General features: G+C 37.1%; 1 protein-coding gene across 2 annotated transcripts in view; it reads left to right on the top strand.

Moving 5' to 3' along the window:
• The first annotated feature begins 1,532 nt into the window (after window positions 1-1,532).
• igf2bp1 (insulin-like growth factor 2 mRNA binding protein 1) overlaps window positions 1,533-16,685 on the top strand; it is a 60,488-nt gene continuing 45,335 nt past the window's right edge. Inside the window, exons 1-2 of one of the 2 annotated variants that reach the window (XM_022668504.2) lie at window positions 1,533-2,160; window positions 3,382-3,442. In XM_022668504.2, the coding sequence (XP_022524225.1) occupies window positions 1,986-2,160; window positions 3,382-3,442 (236 nt within the window). In that variant the 5' untranslated portion in view covers window positions 1,533-1,985. The remainder of the gene's footprint in view (window positions 2,161-3,381; window positions 3,443-16,685) is intronic. The other variant, XM_022668503.2, reaches the window with a different exon arrangement.

Here is a 16,685-nt window from a genome sequence, read left to right as displayed (position 1 = left end):
ACTAAAGAACGCACGTCTAAAAGCGAGCAACGTAAAGACTATATAGTTTGGTGTTGTTTGGGTTTTGGGCAAAATATTTTGTCTTTGCACTCATAAGTGAAAAAAACGGCTGTGGGAGGATTGAACACCCCGTTATGGCGAGTAACATTTTTATTTCACTGTTTTTAACTCAGACGACAACTTCAAAAGATCCTTCAGATCACTTTAACAGACAACTCCACACTAAAAATCAGTCTAGCAGACAGAGGCCACTGCAGTGAAACAAAAACAACACCCAACTATGAAAAGCTGTGGAGGACCCTGTGCTTCCATGATCACAGTGTAGCCTATGAGAAGCCATTTTCTGAAAGAAAAAAAAACGAGGTCGGTGCTGCCGCCACGTGTACAATCCGCAAGTCCTTCACCACTACCTACCCGTTGCACTGCTGTTTACTGACTCCTAACATTGCCATGAGCTCAGGTGGTCACTTTAGGTAATATTTCACAGAACGTAGCCTTACAGGGATCCCGTTAAGGAAGAGAAAACGTCCAAATGTGCAGTTTGTGTTTCAAAGAGCTTGTGCAACAGTTGATTCGCCCACTTCCTGCTGGTAGGCGGCATGCTCCACCAGGCCCTTCAGTCATACAGTCCTCCATTTTGACTCGATTGTCAAGCCTATGCGTGTCTCACGGAGGCCCCATTGTAAGCACTCGACCTGCACGTGCTTAAATTCTCAAATACATGACATGGAAGAGGGGGAAAGTGAGCTCAGGTTAGACGACGCAGGCCACCAGTAGCAGAGCGTCTGTATTCCCGCTGCTAGTGCAGCCACAGCGGAGCAGCAGATACTACAAGCGTTTCAGCCTAGTGAGAATTAGTATCATGAAAGTGTTCAGAGCTGTTACAAGTGGGCAGCTGAATGTTTCTTTGCATCTGCAAGTCTTACTACCTCACCAAAGCACGCTATTAAAATGCATATCCTGCCCACTGTTGTTTAATGTTCCTTTACACAGCTTGGGTCACTTGTGTAGCAGCCTACCCAGCTGCACGCCAACCAAACCTTTCACCATAGCTCGACACACATGGGGCCATGAGGTATGCAGTGGGTGGGAATACAAGTGAATTTTACGAGTGGAAGATTGGCATTTGCTTTACGTTGCAGAAGGTGTTTTTTCTTTATTTCACACAACATGACCTTTCAGTCCAGCAAGCCAATTTCGTTTCATTGGAATCCGAAACATGCCTACCAATGTAAACATGCAGACTGTGTCCAACCCCTTCCCCCTCCAAAAAAAAATAATAATAATACAGGGCACATTACATTAAAGGGCAATAGCGTGCGCGGTGTTACGTGCATGCACATAGGCTAGCTGGTGAGCAGAGCATACTGCACGGTAGTCAAAGCACATTGCACAGAAGGCTCGCTTCCCTAGCACACCCATCTGCTGCTGTGCTACATACACGGCGAGGAGGACCGGCCCATTCTCTAGCTACTCCCAGATACCACGTGGTTTCCTCTTTGCAAACAATTTTTTTTTTTTTTTAGTAAATTCGAGTCCGTTTAGAGGCGGTGCCATCGCCAGGCAGTAGGATCTGTATGACAGTGCAGGGTACAGCTCTAGGTTGAGGGGCAGAGAGGAAAGCTTTTTCTCCCGATCCCGCCATACTTTTACCACTATACCACCATAACCATCAGATGAATTTAGACTGATATCGGTTTCCACACTGTGCAACAAAATCGCGAGGATTGCTACAGTCACGGATTCTCCACTCCTCCGCTGGACTTCATCAGGCTGCAACATTATTACTGTTAGTCGAACTTTCCCCTTTTACTCGGGATTCCTGGCTTTACATTTTTGATTTCTTTCATTTTCGGTCGCAATTCGTTGAAAAAGCACGCGTGTTTGTGTGTTTGGTGGCGTCTCAATCATTTTTTATTTAGTGCGCTTTGCTTAAAAGTTTTATTTTCGTTTCTGATTTTTTGGGAGCACCGCGATATTCCACGATGAACAAGCTATATATTGGAAATCTGAATGAAAACGTGACCGCCGAGGACTTGGTTAAAACATTTGAAGACTACAAGATTCCTTACTCTGGGCAGTTTCTAATGAAGACTGGCTACGCGTTTGTTGATTGCCCGGACGACCAATGGGCTATGAAAGCAATTGAAACATTTTCTGGTAAGTAGCCTAACTGACTTAATCGGTCTCTATGCCGTTTTGCCATATTACACTCGTATGCACTAAAATTACAGGGTTCTTTCTCAACCCCTGCTTAACTAATAACATTTAGCTATCAGAATTCACTTTTTATACTTTTTGCTCTAACATGGGATTATAAACGGGACGTGCGCGTGTACAGCTCCATTTTTTGCAATAAAAAAACTGACACGTAAAAAATTGGGAAATTAGTTAACTTTTACACAGCTGGCTTCCCAACAATGTTTAATGTATATCACCCACCACTCTATTTTTACTTTACTACCCTGTCAGTGCTATCTAGCAATGTGATGCTGTCTTTCAGCACTACAATTTATACCAAAATTAATACAAATGTGGCTTTATGCTCATCGTGCAAGAGACACTGAAACCTGTGCCTTCACATTCAGTATAACCTACTGAGCACAGCTATAGAACCAAATCTCACCCCTCCCCCTTTGGGTAATAGGCCATCATAGTAAGATTGAACACGTTTCATGCAGCTTGTATTGTACAGAAAAGGGGAATGAACATAGTGTGCATGTTAGCACAGCTACATGCACTACACACACGTACAGCATATATTGTGCTCGTATTCGTATTTGTGTCCACAAAAACGCCTCTTTACTATTGTCCACATATGTTGCATGTGATGTGTGCTCTATATAGCACGAAGGTCGCCATGCTGTTGTGTTTGACTTGAAACAGATTCGCAAGGAATGATAATAATTTAAATGTGGTTTCCACTGTGTTGATTGTACAATGACATGTGGACGTTCGCAGATAACAGCGAATAGGGTACATGAATGACTTCCATAGAATAAATGACGAGAACAGCTTATGTAGCATATCTGCCCAGTGAACCTTGAAAGTGCTACAAAAATGTTGCAGGTTTAAATGTAGTAACCAGAACAGTGGTCTCAAACACTTTATTATGTAACTTTTAAACTCCATAAATAAGAGCCGTGTAGGCCATTCACAAATTAGTTACTTTATTTTTTTACAAAAATATATTTAATTTATTTACACCAAACAAAGCTAACTTGTTACCCCCACAGAACAGCTTTTAAAAACTTGCGTTACCCAACCTATATATTATTTTTTGTACACTGAAGGCTATATTCCGAATCTAAGGTCAATGAATGGAACCAGTGGCCTATTTTTTTAAAACACGTTTTTGGTTTGTTTTTGTTTTCTTTTTAGGTAAAGTGGAACTTCACGGCAAACGAATTGAGGTCGAACATTCTGTCCCCAAAAAACAAAGGTATTTGGCTTTCTCCTACATTGTTGGCCAACTGTAATAAATTGCATTGGTGTGTGTGTATATATATGCTCACTCTAGTGTGCCCTCGCTGTGTGTCGAAATTGTGGATCTGCTGGATTTGAACATGCAGATTTTTACCTCAGATTTGGTACAACACTCGCTGTTTTTTATTTCGATACACATTATGTATGCTAATAGACAATCATATGATAGTTGTACAGAAGGCTAGTGTGTTGTATGCTGTATCGCGTGCTTTTACTGTACAATATTATGTTTTGCTACTTGTGACAGGCTATACCAAAATACTTAATTCTTTATTTGTTACACGTCAAATGCCCTTAATGGTGGATGCAGTGTCATTACTTGTTTCACACACGAAGGCAAGGCCTTGGCCTAAAGTAAGGCCTAGGCCTCGGTGGATCTTTTGTTGAGTGAGCCATAAACACTAGGCTGTTGTGAATGAAAGATCGATTGACTTATCATATTCTAAAAGTTACGTTTGCGTTATAAAGCCACCATTAAGTTTATTTGGTTAAAATGTTTCTTTGAGTAAGTTCTGATTTTGCCTCACTTTTGTATTGTGGAATAAAATGTATACTATTTGTGCTTTCATATTTAGGTTACGTTTAAGTGTTGTGTTTCACTGTTACTGAAATCCTATCATTGTTAAATATAAAATATATGTGTGTGTATATATATATATATATATATATATATATATATATATATATATATATATATATATATATATATATATATATATACATATACATATTTGTTGTTAGGAGTGCATTTTTTTTCACACACGTAAACACCTCTGGTCTGTACTGGTCGAAGGTGCAGGTTTAGCGGTTACTGTATGAACTGTGGCGAAACTGGTAATGGCGTTTGTAAAGGCCTACCTCCAATACTTTGAGAATCTCGTAGAAGATAAAATGGCTTTATTTTGAATGATAATGCGTGCTGGGGAAAACGTTAACACGACATAACGTTGCAACACCCCAGCAGTTTATTCTTAAAAAAAAAAAAAAAAAATATCCCTCACTCGCCCCACCCTGCCCACCTTGTCTCATCCCATTTTCAACCCGTTGGAAAATTTGCATAGCTATTTAAGAAATTATAGATTAATTTAAAACATGAATACAAGGGCTGAGGGGGCTCAGCGAATATAAAAAAAATATAAGACTAAGTAATTCGTGCAAAATTCGAATTATTTGATACCAAAAGTCTGATATGTACACAGAGGTGTAGGGCACTGTGTACCCTGTCACAGAACAGGTAGGCCTTCACCCTAATGCTGAGCTCATTTGGTCTGTCTTGTGTGCTGCTTGGACCGTATACCATTTTTAGTGTATTTATTTATTTATTTATCACCGTAATGTTGGGGATTTTGATGATAACTCGCTTTCACGGTTAAATTTACTTTCAGATATAATGCACAATGTTTTTATTTTTTAATCAACGTGCGAAAATAAGTCTGTACTTTTTAACAGGGTCGATTTTTTAACTTTTCTCATAATAATTATTTAGCTGATGGTGCTCACTTTGTGCAGTGCTTGTGTAGTGTGCTACATTGGTTTACAGACTGACCTTTGCTGTCTTCCGCAACCGAAAATATGAATATTTGTACAATTTACCTGAGCGGCAACATTGTGGCACACGTTTTGACTGACACGTGGTCGCCATCATTGCAAAGAGTAATCCAACGTCAGCAATTGAGAAAATGGCGTACAAGGCAGCTCACTGGCGAATGCTCCATTTGAATGCACTTGGGCTCATACAAGAACAGGCAACGTGGACATTTTACAGGAATGCACTAATATTGACACACGAAAGTATGGCCTTAAAATTGTAATGTCTGTGGGTTATTATAGTACTAGAGAGCTCTAAATAAAAGCAGCAGTAATTATTGTAATATGAGTATTTGCAGTAGCATGCTATACTGTCGCCAGTAGGCGTTAGCATACACTCACCAAGCAATAACTTTTAAAAACGATTATTCTTTTTACGTATTTGTATTATTAAGATTTACTGACTATAGACTGGGTATAGATATTTTTATTTTTATATTTAATTTGGTTAATTTGAATACAGGGCAAAGAATAATAACCATTACAGTATCATCAGCTATAAAAACTAATGTATAGCCTAAATGCTAAGGTTTAAGGCGTTCTTACACCGCCACTCCTTGTTTTTGTGAATCTTTTACGCCACTATAATTCATACACGAAAATATCACAATGTATGTTTACATGGCCTTGTAATATATAATGTGTAAATGTTTTATTTACAGATAGAATTGTCTTATTTTTAAAATAAACGTAAACAAGCACTGTTTCCACTAGGTTTTGGTCTGCATTTTTCATATAAGCGTGATCTAAATAAGAAAAAAAATAAACTACGTTAACTCCAGCACGTTTTCTTACTTCTTGGTGGTCTTGACAAATAATCAGTTACACAACAATTAATCAGCTAAAAGATACAATGGAAAGTGTTGTTTGCCAAGTCAATGCACAGAAACAGCACTTTCTCTTTGGGCACACCCTTTGTGTAAGGTAACGTGAGTTGTTATATAAGTGTTCATAGGTGGAATGAGAAACGGTTGCGGGGCAAGGCCATTATTTTAAAAAATCCACATGGCTCTCGTCTGTATGTAACGAGAAGTTGTGCCTAATGATATAAAAGTATTCCTAACTATGTGGGGAAAATATTGCAACCATGTGAGGAAATAGTAGTTAGTGTGTTCACGCATACTGGGGCAAACATGTAGCTGTGTGTGTGTGTGTGTGTGTGTATGGCGGCTTTCACTTATACATACAGTCCGTTCAAGCTGTGTTCCCTTCAAGTTTGGTGGCGATATGTTGCATTTCTATGGTGCGGCTATTAATGGCTCCTCGTTGAATTGCCTTTGAAGTTTTGAAACTTGAGAGAGTTAAGACAAAAGGCAGCGCCACATCGCCCATTGAGAACCAGGTGTTAAGAGTAACAATAGATATTTAACCCAACCCCCAGTTCCTAGCACCATCTCATCACAATACAGTGGGGGGCGTTAAGCGTTGCTTCAAAATTGCTTTGTTTAAAATAGCCACGTTGCTATCAGTTAGATTATAAACTGAGGTGTAGTACAAATTTTTAACATGACGAGTCAGTTAACCAACGTATCTTATTAATAGAATATTTTCATACAACAAGTATGCCACAAGTTGGAAAGGGCTGCTCATGTGCCCCCTCCTCTTGCTTAGTTAAGTACTGTACTGCATAAACTTTGCACAATCAGTTGTTTTCTTCCAAAATATTGCCAATTAGATCATTAAGAAAATAACACTGTAGCAAACAATGGGATAGTTTTGCTTACACCACACTACACTTGTACTATAACCCATTTACTAGAATTTGTGTGTGTTTGTAGTGAGAAGCAAGAGTCAAGCAGTGTATTTGTATTATAGGATCATAAATATGTATAAACATTAAATTAATTGAAACACGATCAAATAAAAGCAAAGGCAAACTGTTTACTGTGTAGTAATGATATCACAGTGGTCTGAGCGGGATCCCCACACCCCCTCAAAGTGACCAATGTGATTTAAAGGTACTTCCAGTTCTGATGTTAAGACAAGGCATATGGCCAACCATGTAACCAGGGTGAGAAAAAAAATACCTGCTGCAGTGATGTTACTTTTACTCGTTGTACTGTTAGTTTCACTATGGAGCTCTAAAAACTTTGTGTGGGTTATTTAAAGGAAAATGACAATATTGGAGACTCTACAGGAGAAAGTTTAGTTATATTAACTTTAAATTGAAGTGAGTGTAAAAAAAAATTCCATGTCATTTCGGCCATTTCTGTTGGTCAGTTTATCATGAAATGTTGATGCACTCTGAAGATCTGTTGCTAAATTCAAATAATGGCAAACAAGAAAAATGAAGGTCCAAATTTGGGATATTTGGAAACATCACTCATATCTACTGTTACTTGTTGGGTAATGTTTTAAAATTATATCCCCTACAGTGATTTGGAATTCTCCTATTGATTCTATAGCCTTTGATGAATTTTCACCCCAGACGGGCTGTATGGGGTAGGTTGTGCTACTGGTCGGGTTGTTTTTTTCTGAACATTTGGTAAAAAAAAAAAGGGAGCAGTACTCCCCTGCCACTGATTACATTCATTACAGTAATTATTTGTTTTGTAAAGCTATTCTGTAATTGCGGCCATTTTGTTCCCGGCCTTCCATTATGAGTGACTTGTCTTCTGGCATTTGTAGAAAGTGATTGACTGTCATTTATAGTGGTCGGCACCGTGGTGGGTGTTGTTTTAGGGGGTATGTTAAAGAGGAGTAAAAGTTTTTTGTAATTAGGAAGTTTGGGGTAGGGGAAGAAGTGTCCTGCATGGTAGTGTTCATTCCTATGAAGGTTTGAAGGTTGCAATGGCTATTTTTACATTCCTACTTTGTAAGTATGTATGAAACATAGAGAAAGGAGGAAGATATAGGAATGGCTATCTGCATATCTTAGTAAGGTGTTGCGTTGTAGTTGCATGCAGTAAAACAAATGAAACAGTGAATGATACCATGGCGTTTTGTTGGGTAGGCAATGGGAGTCTTAAGCCACAACAGTTGCTTGCTTGCTCCCTCCTCCCTCTTTTTCCTCTCTCTCCAGTCTCCACTCGTAATCGTAGTACTACAGAAGGCAGGGGGAGGGGTTCCAGGCAAGGGGGGTGCGACCAATCAGGAGCCAGGAACACCTGTGTGCAGATTCTGAGAATCCTTTGACGTGTTGCACGAGAGGCCACCTCTCACATCTCTCTCTCTCTCTCTCTCTCTCTCTCTTGCTGTCTTATTTTTTTGCCTTGCACACAGTCATTCTTTTTTCCATTCCTTCATTCTGTTCTTCCATGTTTGCTGCCTTGCTGTCTGTGACACAAGCTCGCTCTCACACAAACACACACTCACACCCACGCACACCCACACACACAGTGGACGTGCATCTCCTGCATTTGATTGTATTCCAGATATATGTGACTTTTCAGCCAGGCTAGCAGAATGTACATGTAGGCGTTCGTTCAGCTGGGTCATACGACCAGTGCGTCCCTCAGTGGGCTTTGCCTGATCAGAAGAGGAGAAGATCAGGGAGAAGAAGAGGAGAGAAAAGAACAGAAGAGAAGAGAGGAGAGGAGGAGGGGGCATAGGGATTGCAGGGGCGTTGTACAGTGACACTTCCTCAAGGGCTTCCCTTTTCTGCCTTTTGTGTATCACCTCAAAATGAGCCCTGTAGCTGAGGATGTGAGGATTGGGCGGAAAGGGAAAAGAAACTGGAGTAATGCAAATAAATTATGCTGCAACCATGCTTATGTGTAGATAATGGCAGAAGGGAAGGGTTAAAATATGTGCTTCTGTCTCTTTAAGAACACTCCTCCCCTTTTTAACCCCTTACCAATGTGCCTTCTTCCCCTTCCCCATTCTCAACCATCTGTCCTGTTTTTTTTTTTTTTTGATAAAGCTGGTTGAGTCCATCCACCAGTTAGCACCAACCAGTGGCCTACACATAAATACAATTATTTATTTTCAGTGATTTTTTTGGAACAATTGAAAGCTTTACACTCTTAAAAATAAATGTGCTATAAAGGGTTCTTTAATGTATTGCATTGTATAACCATTTTTGATTCTATAAAGAGGCATTGTTATAAAGAAGCTGTCAGTGCAATAAACCTTTTAATTTTTAATTTTAAAGTAAATACTTTTCCCATTTTTTTCCCCCATGTGGTCCATATGATCATTTTACATTTTGGTACTGCCCCTTTAAGACAGAAAAATGTGTGTCTGTGTGTATGTATATATTTATATTTTTTTAAATCATAAATGTGAATAACAATGGTTCTCCTATGGCACCACTCCATAAAACTGTTCCAAATGGCATTATCTTTAAAAGTGTTTCTACATACACACAATCCCTTTCTCTCCCTCTCTCTTACTCACACACACACACACACACACACGAGAAATCACCTTTCCCCTGCAAAAAACACCTCTGCTGAATTAGCCTGAATTGAGGTAAAACATGTGCCTTAAATAGTACAGTTTGTATGCTAGGGAGGGTGCTGGCATCCCCAGTGTAAGTTGTCGCAGTGGCCTGGTGGTTCCCATCCATATGTCAAGTAACCAGTGATGAGAAGGATAATAAGACTGTCAGCTTTACTATATCTGTGGATTATGCTTAAGTACATAATACGTAAAAAAAAAAAAAAAAAAATTAAACCTGCACACATTGCGTACACTGTAAATGTGCATATCTGTGCCTGAGTGCTGTGCAGCAAATCCTGCCCAACCACAAAGGAATAAAGTGGAATAGGAGAGGTGATATGATAAGGCTAAAGCTGGTTGAAGTCCAGGCTGGCATTGGTAGGGTAAAACCTTCCGTCCGGCCGCTACACCAACTGAGGCGAGCGTCAGCCCAGTGAAGCACCCTATGGTTCTGACGTGTCCGGAGGGGAATTTTTGCACAGAGAAAAATGTAAAAAGAAACATCCGACAAGTGGTGGTGGTGGTGTGGGCTTAGATTTTTTTTTTTTTGTTGTTTAAAAGGGAGTTTACTAATGACCATAGCAAGCACTTATATGTTTTAAAAAATATTAAACAGAAAAAAGGCCTTTTACTTTGGGTTTGTCTGTGGCATATTATAGGCTTGCTTAAGGTCACATGGTGGATGACAGTCTCTCATGGCCGGAGCAGGAAGTAAGGTGCAACGGTTGAAACATGGTAGATTTCTAAACAAAAAATGTTTCTTTAGATTTTTTCCCATTATTAGCCTACACTCATGCGCTCACACTCGAGTACACTTTCCACAGCAAAAACCCTTAATTGAGCTTTATTCTGCTTAAGATTTTATTCTGTGTTGTTAATTATAGTTAATCAGATATCTGTGCATTTAAAGCTGGGTAAGGTTAATAAAAATAATACTATAATTCCAGTAGTATTAATTAATTTATTGGTCTTCAAGAAAATTATAAACATTTTGGAAACTAACTTGTTAATTTTATTTTTTTAAAGCACCGGTTGCCTTGAGTTATTAAATGTAAATAATAATGTAAAAAATATATTTTTAAGTAATTTCTTTAAAACCTAAATTAGCTAAAGTTAGTGGACTTTGACAAGAAGACTGTTGTCATTTAGAGTCTATAATATTACCATTTTTGCTAACAGCTTGTGGACTTTTGGACTTTTTGAAAACTCTGTGTCGTCAGTCAACACCGAGTGTGTGTGTTTAGCTTATATTCTAATATACACAATAACTGGGAATTTAACAATTCAAATAAATTATTGTATATTCTACAGTTGTGTTGTGTTGTGTATAAATATAGATGAAGGTCATTGCTTTGGGTGCAGAGGAAGGAGTTGCCTAGTGAAGGTGATTCCCTGTGTGAGAGAGGGGGTGGAAAAAAAATTGTGGAGGTTGTCCCCTCAGATGTATGGGCCTCACCATCTTCCCCCAACCCCCTATGGTTCTCATTGTGTTTCTGGTGAACTGGCTTCTCTGAAGGCATGGCCACCATAAACACTCGCGAAGGAGGGGGATAGCGAGGGAGGTGCCCCTTGAACCTAAAATTCTTTACATTTTTTACCCAGTATTTTTCAAACCAGGAGCCCGGGGGAGGTTTGCTGTGTGCCTAGGCGAAGGGAAAAAAAATGACGTGACGGGAAGTAGCCAGAGCGTGGCCATGTTGTGTGTGTTTTTTTTTTCTTCTAATTTTTAAAGAAGACTACAGATGTTACACGTGTTAAACAGTGTAATATTTATATATGTTAATAGTATAAAAGGGCTGTTGGCAAAGCCCCTCCCCCATCCCCCACCCCCTTCTGAACAAGAATGCAAACTTGGCAACATGGCTTACAAATCAGTGATGGGAGGACTATGGCTACATTCATTGGCAAACTGTGTGACTGCAGAGATACCAATGATGAAGGGAAAGTGACCCTCAAAAAAGTGATTATAAGTAGATTTACTACATAAATTAAAATGTATTTAAAAGAGTCTTACAAAAAAAAAAACAACAACAGGATTTTTGGATTATCCTGCTTGGCTGAACAGGAACTTGAGTCAATAAGAAAAGTGCACATAAGGAATTATGAGTCTTGTTGCTACAAAATAAATAAATAAAAACAATACTATTTTTTGCACAAAGTGTTAGTTAATAATGTATTGATTAGAAGAACACAGCTTTGGTTGCTTTTCCTTAAACTTTGGTCTCTTTGTGGATTTGTTCAGTTCCACCAAAAGCTCAGCTGAATTATTTGAATGGTAAATTGATCAGATAATTTAGATGTTTGATGGTAACTGTTAATAACAGTGCTAAAGGGAATAAAAGATTTCCTTAAGTTTTGGCTCAATGTTTAATCACACCCACACTTTTCCAAACATGAAATCACAGTGTATAGTTAATTTGATTTATTCTGCCTTTTTTCCTGTTTGTTTTGTTTATTTGTTTTGGAGCAAGCAACTGTGTTTTCCTCAAATTTTCTGTAGATGCTAAAATCTCTTGCACAGCAGTGTATAGAGGAGCACTGCATGACCCTGGAAAACACTGATTAGTTGCAATAGTTGTTTGTTCTACAATATATATTTCAATATTTAATAGTAAAATAGATAATATTAGGCATACATAATCTGCTTTTGTTAGATATATTTTGGAAAATATTCTCAGAGTAATCTTTACTTTTGCATAAAGCAGCAAAAAAAAACTTGTCATATGTGATTTGCAATAACGTTGCTAAAATGATATATTGTGCAGCCATATATCACTTGTATATTTATACCGCTGTCCGTAGATTAGATATATTTCATAAGTGTGCATTGTTTAAAAATAGTTTGTATTCATAATTGTACCTAAACATCAGCATGCTCAGTGCGGTGCCATTATTATAGCTATTTACATGTTAATATGGAAATATGTGCATGGAGTGTTGCTTGATCATGGATAAAGGTAAAAAGTTGATAACTTAATAGATAAAGGTTGTGTGTGTGTGATAATATATATATATATATATATATATATATATATATATATATATATATATATATATATATATATATATATATATATATATATATATATTTATTTAACTACCCCAGTAACTTGAATTAAATTCTGTATTTGACTAAGGGTTTATACAATTTCTGTACAGGGAATATGTATTTTTGACTATATATTTTGTTTTGGGAAACTGCCTGTAAATGTGACAATAATGCCTGTAAATGTGACAATAGCTGGAACAAGTTAAATACATCTTTACTTGTATACAAAGTAGCTTTTTGCCACATCTAAAGGTATACTCAGGTTTAGCTACATGCTATTTTGATTGCCTCAGATTTAGCTACATGCTAACATTTTAGCAGCATTTTTTTGAGCACCAGTTCTGAATGCTGTTTTAGCCCAAAACCCAGACTTGTCATATTTACCATAGTTCTGTATGTTGTATACATCATAGTTCTGGCGAGTTCTCTGTGCAGGCACTTAAACCCAATGGGGAAAGTTTGTGGATGTTTGCTAGCACAGTCCAATCTGAACACGCTTCATGTGTCTTTGTAGCACATGACTGCTGGAATCAAGACCACGTTCCATTTTTCCTTTCAAGAAAAAAAGGGTTTTGTCCGGTTTTGTGATTTTTGTGTACTTTCTATTTTACTCCTTTGCTAGTTCACCAGTTTTAGGTGCACAGTTGCTTTATATCATATTCAAAAATGCTGCCATAAATGTTTACATTGTAGGAATATGCCTAACACAATATTATTCTCAGTATTAGTAGTATACAGCAAGGTTCTTTTTTAATGTGTATTGGATGTGAAAATATCTTAATATCATGTGGAATTTACATGAAACCTTATTGCCTACATCGTTATTGTGTTAAATATAAGTATAATTGGGGTAAAATATAAAGAACATTTAGTGAATGTAGAATTTTGAAATGTAGGAGGGGCTTTTAAAAGCTAATTAGAATTGTTAGCCTGTGAATATCATTTAAAATGGTTTCAAATGGTTTATTAATGATTAGTCAATGCAGTTTTATCATGACTTATTCCAACACTTTGGCCTTGGTGCTGAACCTCCATGTTTTTGAAAATATCTTAGATGGTGCTCAAAAATAAAGTTAATTTAACTTACGGATCTCTTAGCAATTATCAGTAATAGTAAATAGTATTATTGTTGTATTATTACTAGTATTTGTGGAATAACAGGCTTAAGATATACTAGTGGGCTAATAAATCCAGATCATATTCATATACTATAAATGTAGTCAAATGAATCCAGTGTTAAAAGCAACTGATAATTAAATATTGTGCCTGAGACAAGTTGCAGTAGTTGATCCTGTTTAGATTAAATATGTGGATGTGTAATAGCCAGGAACAGATTTACTGTAGGGAGAATAAATAGTGAACTGATCACCATAATTGAACCAGAATACCAAAGAAAGTTGCTAATGTTGCTAATGACTTGGGAAAGATACCTGACCCAGTTTAAGAACAGTACAGATATACAGTACTGATATAAAGTACAGATATAATGATTTCAATACAGTATTAAAAGTAAATAAATCTGAATGGTTACAAATATAAAACTACTGCATCAAAACTAGGCATTTAGGTGCCTGCTGCACCTTTGCTAAAAGTAAGTAAATTAAGTAGAATTAGAAAAGGCAGTGGTTTTAATACACAACCAGACAAACTTAATATCTTAATACTTAAAATAGTCCTTTAAAGCAACAAAAATGATTTTTCAGTGTCATACAGAACCATACTTAGTTTATTAATTGTATGAGATTTCACATGAGTATTTACACTAGTAGCATAATTTATATATCTTTGTATTGGAGTGTAGCTTGTATATGTTTGGGCAGACTCAAGTCTAAGCATTATAAAATCTCAAATAAGTAATAGAAATATAAATATGAAGACATTTAGAGATGACTGTCCACTTTCTGGATGTGTATTATCAGATCTTTGTGAGCTCTTTGGCCTTTTTCCCTCAAGTGCAACCAAAAAATTAACTATACACACTTTAATATGTATCATTATGAAAAGTATGCATCTTTCCCACAGGAATGTAAATGTAGTGTACCTTTTATGATCTGCAGTTTTGGACATCAATGGCCTTGCTGTAGCTTTGTACATATACAGTACATATACAGTGTTTGTACCTTTAGTGAACAAAACACAGCTGTACAATAGGTTACCTTTTATTTCTTGTCAGTGTATGTGCACTATGTCTTGAAAGGCTTATGGTTCTTGGAGTCTCATTTACAAAAAATGTTCTCAAAAGAACCACACACTGAAATGTTCTGTTTGGCTCCTTTATTTTGTAGCAGTTTGGGGAAATATTTGGCTTGGTTTGATCTTTTTTTTGTTAAAAAGCCATGCAGATTTAGACCATAGCAAAGGATTAGCATCAATCTAATAGCTGTTGTAGCATGACAAAAGTTACATATTAGCACACAATACATAGCTCTAATTATTTACCTGTTAATGTTTACCGCCTGCTGGAGATGTTGTTGTTTTTTTTATAGAATTTAGATATAAGTTTTTTACATTTGTAGTGGCAAATGCAATTTTTTGTAGGTTTGCAAGCTGTTTTACATCATAATGTTTTTTTTTTTTTTTTTTTTTTAAAGAGTTAATCAATATAATTATATTATTGATTTAATGTTATGATTTTTTTTTTCCTTTTTTTCCCCCCCAGTTTTCAACTAAGACTGAATTTCAGATTTGTGTGGTTAATAAAATAAGTCTAATAAAATGCTTCTTTATAGTATGGGCCATGGTCAGTGTGGTAGATATGGAAGTGTAATTAAACAGGCCAATCACAAATACTACTTTAGTTTGGTGCTAAAGAACAAAAAAAGCATATTTTTCCATGATCCAGTCATTTAGCTGGTTTAAACCAACAGTGTAAAGTGGCTAATTGTCATTTAAGACATGTCGTCCGTGTATTGTTGCACATGAAAAGGATTAAGCGTGTAAAATCCAAGCTTCTGCTACTATATGCTTAAGCAGTATTCCTCTTGTAGGACCATATAGGACCATATAACGCCAACAGAACACAGTAAAGATAGGTCTCTTCCTTCTTCTATTCTTCTCCTTCTTACGCTTTCCCCATACACCCATGCAGCTCCCTCCCACTCAGCCCCAATCAGTTAAAATGGAGCCTCTAGGTCACATGGTTTCCAAACAGGCATGTGCTGGTGTGATCATGCTATGTCCTCCTTCTCAACACACGCTTGCTCATGCTAAAGGCACAGAGAAGGGGGGAGGGGCCGCAAACCTCCACCCCAGCCCGAAACACTCCCTCCTCCTTTTCCAAACCTATATGGACACATAAGTTCCTCTCTCACATAGGCATGCTGCGAGCTGTAGACATAGGGCCTGATCGGCTATGGGATCCATGCACAATGAATGCACTGCCCTTATCCTGGAATAATTTTGCTCAGCAGATCGGTTAGAAGGGACTGCCATGTCTCTGTAGGGAAGAACGGCCATATTGCTTTTTAGGACTTCATAATCCAGATAAGGAAAATCTCAGATAGGTCTTATGTGTTTTAGCTATGTTTGGGTCAAATTTAATAAAGACTTTTTTTTTTCGGTTGCAAGATCAGTTTCAGAAAAATCTCTAAAAAATCTAAATTTACTTTTTGATTATTTTGACTAATATTAATTGCGGATATGAGAAAATTAAAAGCTTATACTTGATTTCCTGGGGTTTTAAAAAAATCCTGAAATACTGTCCATACTGATATTGAGCATCATAATGTTTAGTCCAAAGCAAAAAATCTAAACCAAGAAAATTAAACCCAATTGTCAGTGTCCGAACAAATGTTCTAATTTTTATATATTTGGTCACATTTTTTTATTTATTTTATTTATCAATATAAAGCTCCTGAAATTCCAAGACCTAGACCAAGTACACCATGCTAAAATATGAACGCTAGCTTATTTATACAAAGTATTTACAGTACAGAACGGTGCTTTGTTGTATTTCTTTGCCAAATTACAGTTTTGGAGGGAAAAGTTCTGACATTTTGATACTTTGTTCAAAATGTTCATTCAAATAAAAACTTTACATAGTTCAGTGATCTGCCAACTTTACTGTAGGGGAATGTTTTGTTTAACCAACACTTTTGCATTTTGGTTTACTTACTAGTAAGAAGTGTGTTGATTCTATATATATCTTTAATCCATGTGAAAATATTGTACACATTTATGC

This window comes from Astyanax mexicanus, chromosome 19 (genome assembly GCF_023375975.1).
Source record: "Astyanax mexicanus isolate ESR-SI-001 chromosome 19, AstMex3_surface, whole genome shotgun sequence".
Taxonomy (NCBI): Eukaryota; Metazoa; Chordata; class Actinopteri; order Characiformes; family Acestrorhamphidae; genus Astyanax; species Astyanax mexicanus.
The sequence above is the reverse complement of the archived record's forward strand: the minus strand, read 5'-3'. Positions and strand labels throughout refer to the sequence as shown.